General features: G+C 54.4%; 1 protein-coding gene across 1 annotated transcript in view; it reads right to left on the bottom strand.

Moving 5' to 3' along the window:
- Nucleotides 1-1173, bottom strand: part of UBE2G1 (ubiquitin conjugating enzyme E2 G1) — a 102273-nt gene extending 101100 nt beyond the window's left edge. Inside the window, 4 exon segments of the mRNA XM_047706054.1 lie at nucleotides 623-676; nucleotides 679-766; nucleotides 768-934; nucleotides 1032-1173. Of these exon segments, the coding sequence (XP_047562010.1) occupies nucleotides 623-676; nucleotides 679-766; nucleotides 768-934; nucleotides 1032-1173 (451 nt within the window).
- Between the last annotated feature and the right edge of the window lie 7456 nt (nucleotides 1174-8629).

Genomic DNA, 8629 nt, shown 5'->3' with positions numbered 1-8629 from the left:
GTCGCAGCACAAAGCCCGGGGCCGGCCCGCTCCCACCCTCCCCGGCAGGCGGGCGGGCGAGGCGGGCGGCGGGAGCCGTGCCAGGCGGAGGCAGGCCGGGCGGCCCTGCGCGGCCGCCCGCCGAGCCCCGCGCGCCACGGCCGCCCAGGCCGGCGCTTTTGTTGTCCGCCCCAACTCCGCGGCGCCGCGCGGCCGCCAGAAGTTTTGCGCGCCTCCCCTCCGCGGCCCGGCCACCTCCCCTCGCCCGCCCGGGCCCCGCCCGCCCCGGCCCGGCCCCCCGCGGCCCGCGGGGCCCGACGCCCCCCCCCCCGACCCCCCGGGCGACCCCTCCCCTCGCCGCCGCACCTGAGCCCCGGGGCCCGCCCCTCCGGGCACCCGCAGCCCCTCCCCCGCAACGTCCCACCGGGTGGTGGGGGAGGGGGCGGGCGCCGGGCCCGGTGCCCGCGGCGGGGCTGCGTCCCCGCCCCCGACCCCCCTCCCGACGCCTGCCCAACGCCGGGCCCGGCCGGACGGGCGCGCCGGGCTCGCCCGCGGCCCGCCCGCCCCGGAGGAGGGAGCACTCGGCGGCTCCGGCTCCCCGCGGCCCGGCCCGGCCCGAGCCCCGCCGCCAGCCCGCGCTCACCTGCCAGCTGTCTCCGCAGCAGCAGCGCCGACTGCAGCTCCGTCATCCTCCCGCCGAGGGCCCGGGCCGGCGCCGGGGCTTCCGGGGGGCCGAGGGCGGGCTGCGGCGGCGCCGGGAGCCGGGGGTGCTGAGGAGCGCGGGCCCCCGCGACGGGAGCGCCGGAGCCGGGGCAGGCCGGGCCGGGGCGGCGGGAGCAGCGCCTCGCTGCCGGCGCGGGTCCGCTCGGCTCGGTTCCGCAGGGCGCCTCACGCCCGGAAGGGGAGGGCGCCCGGGCGGCCGCGGCGCGCACTGGGACTCCGCTCGCCCGCTTCCCTCCTCAGCCCGCCCGTCGGCCCCGCCGGTGCCTTCCCCCTGCCACTGCCTCACTGCACGCAGGGCCGCTCCGCGCAGGCGCGCTGGGGCTGCCCACCTCGGCTCGGCCCGCCCGCAAGCCCGACCCCTCGGCGGCCCGGCCCCGCCCCCGGCGGCGGAACCCCACCCCCCCGCGCGCCGCCGCCTGGCCGCAGCCATCTTGAAGAGGTCCGGCGCGGCCGACGCCCAGCGGATGCCATGACGGGGAGGTCTCGGAGCGCCGGGACGTCGCCCCTCGGGTGGCGGCAGGTGGGCTGGATCGCCCGGGCCGACGGGAGCGGCGGCCGGTTGGTCGGTCGAGCCGAGCTTGGCCCCGGTGTGCCCTGCTTTAAGTGGACCCCAAACGGGCTGCCCGTGCGCTGCTAGTTCACGTTAGAGAAGGCGCGGAGAAAACGGGGGCTCAGGGCCGCGCGCCGATCGGACACACGCAGCGAACCCCGGGCAGGGGCAGCGCGGCGGGGCCGACTCCGGCCCGTGCGGTTCAAAACGCTGTGCAGGGGGCGCCTGCGGGGCGGAGATGCGGGGAGCCCCCTCTCCCCGCGGCGCCGCCCGGACCGGAAACCGCGAGGGCGCCGGCGCGCACCCGTTCCCTCCGGGACGCCCGTCCAAGCCGCCCGACGCCGCCGCGGGCGCGGGAAGGACGCGGGGAGTGCGGCCCCCGCCCACCCGGAGCGCCTGCGGCCCACGAGCCCCCAGAGAGCCCGCGCCCAGCCCCGCGCGCCGGGAACGCAAGGCGACCCGAAGATCCCGGCGCGTGAGGCCCGACGCGCCCGCGGCTGCCCCGGGGCAAGGACGGGCCCCCAGAGCGCTCAAGGGTGTCTGCGTGGAGGCGGCGAGCCGCCCGGGACGGCCCCGGTCTGGGATCGCTCGGGCGGCGCTCCGGAGGGCGGCCGCCCCGGCTGGAAGAAACCAGGCCTCTGGGGGCCCTGCAGCTGCCCCCGCTCCCGCTGAACAAACAGTCCAGCTTTCTGCCCGGGACGCCTCCCTTTTAAAACAAACTTTGGTTTTATGGAAGCAGCCAGAGCGCAGAGTTAGTCATCACTGCGTTCCGGCTCTTGGAGATGCCCTCCCCGCCCCGAAATCCCACTGCCCCTGCCGACCCTCGTCCGGCTCAAAGCCCCTTCTTCTGGGAGCTACGTCCATTTACTCCGTATAATCCACGTTAATGCTGTTCCTGACTTGGCCCTTTTAGACCCTCTGTCCTCCTGCTGCATCAGATGACGGTTTAGCTTTATGTTACCTTCCAGCATTCTCCTAATATCATTAAATCGTCACATTATATCAATCGGTAGTTTTTATGTTAATAGTTGTTAGGTTAAGAGAAATTTGTACACCGTTGTGACTTTGTAAATGTTGACTGTAATGGGTTATAATTGCATTTGTTCCTTAACACAGACTTTTTTTTTTTTTTTTGGCCTAGAGTTTCTGATGATGCCTTGTTTTCCTTGCAGTGTCTGGAGTATAATCAATATCCTTACCTTCCCTGTCCCACCCCACCCCCTGTTATTGTATTCTATCAAGCCCTTTTTCTTAGAAATCTCCTTCCATGAAGCCTGTACACACCCCTCTTATCAGGCCTGGTTGTCTTGAGCCATGCCTGCCATCAGGACGTCTTCTAGGGTTCCCCCTGGACCACTCTCCTGGGCTCCGTCTACATCATCCCATATCTCAAGCATAATTCTTCTTTGTGTATTCTTTCCTTTTGCTGGAGCATATTATCAGATCATTCTGAGACATATGTATGGGGCAAATTTTCTAAGTCCTTCTATGTCCAAAAATGTCAAAGTTTTAAACATCTAAAACTTAATGCCAGGTTAGCTGGGTATAGAATTTTATGTTTAAAATCATTTTTTTCTTCAGAAATATGAAATTATTGATCCATTGTCTTTTGGCATTCGGCGATGCTGTTAACTCTTATTCCGTTGTAGATGACCTATTTTTTTTCTTGGATATTTGTGGCATTCTCTTATTACATCTAGTATTTTAAGGTATGGTGATAGCACACCTTGGTATGTCTATAGGGTGCTCTCTTTGTAATTGTGCTCACAGTGAATTTTGCGGTGATACAGTGGTGGTTGTATTTTTTTAAGATTTTTATTTATTTATTTGACAGAGAGAGAGAGATCACAAGTAGGCAGAGAGGCAATCATAGAGAGAGGAGGAAGCAGGCTCCTTGCTGAGCAGAGAGCCCCATGCGGGGCTCAATCCCAGGACCCTGGGACCATGACCTGAGCCAAAGGCAGAGGCTTTAACCCACTGAGCCACCCAGGTGACGTGGTTGTTTCATTTACATGTAGAGATGAACATAGGATAATGAGATAGTCTTGCAGTATAAAAAATTATTTTAAAAGCAATTGATAGGTGCCTGGGTGGCTCAGTCAGTTAAGCTTCTGCCTTTTGCCCAGGTCATAATCCTGGGGTCCTGGGATTGAGCCTTGCTTTGGGCTCCCTGCTCATTGGGGAGCCTGCTTCTCCCTCTCTCTCTGCCCCTCCTCGCTGCTCATGCTCTCTCTCTCTCTCTCTCTCTCTTGCTCTCTTGCTCTCTCTCCCTCAAAGAAACAAATAAAATCTTTTTTTTTTTAAAGCAATTGAGGGGCACCTGAGTGGGTCAGTGGGTTAAGCCTCTGCCTTTGGCTCAAGTCATGATCTCAGCGTCCTGGAATCAAGCCCCATGTCAGGCTCTCTGCTCAGCAGGGAGCCTGCCTCCCTCTTTGCCTGCCTCTCTGCCTACTTGTGATCTCTCACTCTCTGTGTCAAATAAATAAATAAAATCTTTTTTAAAAAATAAATTAATTAATTAAAAAGCAATTGATATTTGTATGTTGATCCAGACACCTCACTAAGCTCTAATCACTTATCTATAGATTATTTTGATTTTCTACAAAAATAATATGTGTCCAAATAATATCATTTCTATGTCTTTCTTTTGAAACATTGCTTCTCTTTGTTTCCTCTCCATGCAGGCTAGGATCTCCAGCAGAGTTGCCTAGAAGACATGGTAGTGGGCGCCATTGTCTTCTTCCATTTTTAAAGGGACTGTTTCAGTGTTTTGCTATTAAGTCTCACGCTGCAATTTGGTTTTTGGTTTGGGGGGGTGGTTTGTTTTGTGTTTTGTTTTTTGGGATTTTTTTTTGTAGATCCTTTTAACAGATCAAGGAAGTTCCCTGCCATACCTTGCTAATTTAGATATATTCTTAGAATAATTCCCAGATCTTTATCTACTCTGCAGATCTTTCACCAGAAGCTGCTATTGGCACACTCACCTAACGTTGTATTCACTTACTTCGCAAGTGTTTGTTGAGTACCTGCTATAAGCTGAAGGTGGGTTTTAGGGGGATCTGGTGGCTTAGTTGGCTGAGTGTCTGACTCTTGATTTCCACTCAGGTCACAATGTCTGGGTTGTGAGGTTGAGCCCTGTGTCAGGCTCTGTTCTCAGCGTGGAGTCTGCTTGGGATTCTCTTCTCCCTCTACCCTTTCCACTCATGTGCGCTCTCTCTCTAAAATAAATAAATTAATAAAATATTTAATTAAAATAATAAAAATGGGGTCCTGGGATCAATCCCCGCATCAGGCTCTCTGCTCAGCCGGGAGCCTGCTTCCCCCTCTCTCTCTGCCTACTTGTGATCTCTCTCTCTCTGTCAAATAAATAAATAAAATCTTTTTTTAAAAAAATAATAAATAAATAAATAAAATAATAAATATGGTGATTTTTAAGACAAGGTCTGAGAGTAAACTAGGCACATCAGCTCAGATCCCTACTGTCATGGGGCCAGTAACCAGTAGGAGAGAACAGTCAGTAAAAAAAAAACTAAACAAATATGGAACAATTCAGCTTTGGATTACAATCAGGGATATGATGGAAATAAATAGGGTGAGTGAATGACTCAAGAAAAAGGGTCAATACTAGATAAGGTAGCCAGGGAAGTCCTCTCCCAAGAGAAGGTATTTGGACTGAGATCTGCATTCCAAATAGGAGATACGATTTGAGGGTTCTGTGCAGGGGAAGCAGCTACTGTTCAAGCCCTCAGAGAGGTAAGAGGTCAGCTTGTCCAAAGGCTAGAAAGCTGAGCATGGGTGGGCTGGGTCCACTGGAGCCCAGTGAGGAGGGCCCCAAGATAGGCAGGCAGGGACCATTTTGCAAGGGGTCTTGCTGACCACAGCAGAGAGTCTGGATTTTAGCTCAGTTGTGGTGGAAGCCTTGGCAGGTGTGTGATCTGATTTACATGGTCGAAATCTCCCTTGGTGCTTATAGAAAAGAGAAGAGTTTTCTAGAAGACCCGTTGGAAGCCTACTGCACAAGATGAGGCAAAAAATGGGATGGCTCGAGCCAGGACAGGAGTGGGGATGGTAATAGGCGTGAGAAAGGGGTTGGGGAATGGATTTGAGATACATCCTAGGAGTAAGAAGGAAGGGCTTGCTGGCAGATTGAATATAGGTGAATGGGAAAGACGATTCCTAGGTTTATGACTCCTGGAATAACTGAGCTGGTTTGAAAAAGGCAGAAGGGAAAATGGGCTTTGGTGTGGGGTTATCTGCTTGGAGGACGTCTTTTTTAGCTGTTTATTAGGCATCCAAGCAGAGATGTTGAATTAGTAGACACATACCTACACCTGGACTGCAGAGAAGAGAGAGACGAGGCCAAAGCTACAAGATAACACATTTGGAGAAAGCAGCATAGGCTTCCCAGGGAGAACGTGAAAGTGTGATAAGATTTTTTTTCCTTAAGCCTAAAAATGAGCCCAGCCATCTGAGCACCGAGCCCTCTGAGGTCAGGTAGAGGAGGAGGAACTAGCAGTGGAGGCTGAGAACGTGGACAAAAGGAGAAAACCTCAGATGGGAGGACATGTTCCCGGGAGGAAGGAATGGTCAGCTGTCGCATGCTGCTGAGAAGGATGTGGGCCGAGACGTGTACGCTGAACCTTGAACCCAGGCCCCTGTTGCTCGCCTGGACGGAAGAAGCTTTGTAGAGCACACCGAGTGCCGTGGACTAAAGGCTGAACATGGTGAGAGGCCACGGGTCTCGGTGCTGAGGGCTTAGGTGCAGTTTGTGGTCAGGAACTGAAAGCTCGTAGATCCAGCTCAGTAGTATTTTTTCTGGTGATGTTCAGCTGGTCGGGTGCACGTGGAGAAGGACGATCGCTGGGTGCCCCAGTCTGTAAGTGGAGAGAGATGGAGACAGGCGAGTGCGTCGAGGTTATGTGAAGAAAGCGACTGTGTCTTGTCTCTATAGAGAGGGATGTGGAAACTGGAAGGAGCTGATGGGTAGCAGAGAAGTGATACAAACAATGGAGTCTTGATGAGGTTGAAGAACTGCGTGGCACAGTCACTAGACCAAACGAGCTGGGAGGACAGGAAATGCCGGTGGTACATGGCTTGGAATCCAGAATTCAGATGTGATCTGTTTATGGTGTCAAGGTTGTGTCATGTGAAGGTGGGACAGGCTGGCTGGTGGGCGGGGCATGGCAGTCAAGGAGGTGACAGGCAGGAGTCCTGGATAGGTCATTCCTGTGGGTCATGAAGTCCCCAAGCACAATGACTGCCGTGGGATAGAGAGGACGGCTGCGAGGCAGGGGCTAAAGTCATTGGTGAAGGGGTCCGTCAGGACTGGCAGTGGACCCACCAGACAGCATTGGCTTCGAAAGAGCTCGGGGTCAGGGAAAGAAAAGGAGAAACATCTGGAAAGCAGCAATGGGGGCAGCAGAGGCTAGGCCTGCCGGCACGGGGACTGGCAAAGAGTCAGTGAAACAGCCTTCCCTTGAGAGGGTGAGGACACGGTCCTTACATGAGGGGCACCCGCGAGCACCTCTGACCATGTGTCGCAAGCTCAGTGCCTGCTCTCCAGACCTGCTCCGTCATGAGCAATGGTGCCCACTGACCTGGGTCAGACACTGGACGGTCAGCCTTGGTGCCTCCCTCTCCCCACTAGAGCTGACCTATCACCAAGGCCTAAATGTTCCCTCCTTCGTATACCTGTGGACACTCCTGGATCCAAGCCTGTGGCCTCTACCAGTAGAGGGTCTCCTGGCCACTGGTCTTGACACTCTCTCCCCTCATCTAGTCTGCAGCCACAGAGAAACATCCAAAATGCAAACCTGCTGTTGTCTCATTCCAACTGGAAGCTCTGCAGTGGCCCTGTGTGAGGCTTAGATCGAAGCTCCCAGAGACCATCTGCCCTCCCCCGGGGCTCCAGCTCTGTCCTGAATCTCTCCTCCTTGGCCTCTTGTGAACACTCTCCACCCCCGACTGCACTTTTCTCCTTCCTCCAAAAGGTCAAGCTGTTTGAATTCTGTTTAGTTTTTCTTGGCATGTTTGTTTTTGGCACCTTTGCTACAGCAATGGCCCAGAATATTCTTTCCTGATAGGCACCTGAAGGACTCCTGCTAATTCATTATTCGGGTCGTTGAAGGAACCAATTCCCTCCTTTCTCGATCTCAAAAGTAATCTTACTTTCTGCTTCCCATGTCCAGCATATACACCATCTCCTGTCCCAGCACTGTTGTGCATATCGTGGTGTTTTTCCTGTTCACGTGTCTGTAAGCCTTGTGATGGCAGTTTCCTTCTCTGTCCTCAGAACTCAAATCAACAATGCTGCATGGTGGACACTCGGCAAATATCTGTTGAGTGAATAAGTCGACTCCATTAAATTAATAACAGGATAATCTTTCAAAAATTACTCTAGGCCGATACTTATTAAATCTGGCGTAGGGTGGCACAGAGTGGTATGGCAAGGTGTTCTTAAAGCTGCAGAAGAAGCCTCTCTTGGGTTGTTAGTCTGGCTCATTTTTTTGAGATTAGCGAGTAAGCAGTCCTTAAAGCTAACCCTATAACTGTACAGGCTTGTGTCAGGAAAGAAGAAAGACGGAACACTTGACAAGCTAAGCATCTACTGGAAAAGTCAGAAAAGCAAAGTAAGCCCCAAGAATGGCACTGAGGCCTCTGGACAGCCCACATACAAAACACGTGCAGTGGGACCCCTACCTCACGCCACATGCGAAAATGACCTCGAAATGGATCAGGTGTGTAAAGATAAGGGCTGAAACTAGAAAACACTGACGGAGATCTTTGTGACCTAAGATGAGGCCGTGTTTTCCTAGACGCCACAAGCAACAAAAGAAAGAGTTGATACGTTGGACTCACCCAGACTGAAAACTTTGTGCTTCACAGGACACCAGCAAGAAAGTGAGAAGAGAACCCCAGGCACGTGAGAAAAGCTTCACAAATCACATATCCACTCAAGGACTCGTGTTTAGAATATGTCAAGAGCTCCTACAACTCAATAAAAAGACAAATAACCGATTTAAAATGAGCAAAAGATCTGAACAGGCATTTCTCCCCAGGAGACAGACTAATGGCCAATAAGCCCTTTGAAAGGACCTCCACGTTAATAGCCTTCAGGGAAACGGGATGCCTCACATCCCCCAATGGGTAGAAAAGTACTAACAAGTGTTCCCGAGGGTATGGGGAGACTGGAACCTTCATAGGTGGTCAGCAGAAGTGTGAAATGGGGGCACCTGGGTGGCTCAGTGGGTTAAAGCCTCTGCCTTCAGCTCAGGTCATGATCTCAGGGTCCTGGGATCGAGCCCCATGTCAGGCTCCCTGCTCAGCGGGGAGCCTACTTCTCTCTCTCTCTCTCTCTCTCTCTCTCTGCCTGCCTCT

This window comes from Lutra lutra, chromosome 16, assembly GCF_902655055.1.
Source record: "Lutra lutra chromosome 16, mLutLut1.2, whole genome shotgun sequence".
Classification (NCBI taxonomy): domain Eukaryota; kingdom Metazoa; phylum Chordata; class Mammalia; order Carnivora; family Mustelidae; genus Lutra; species Lutra lutra.
Note: the sequence above shows the minus strand (reverse complement) of the source record. Positions and strands in the feature narration are given on the sequence as shown.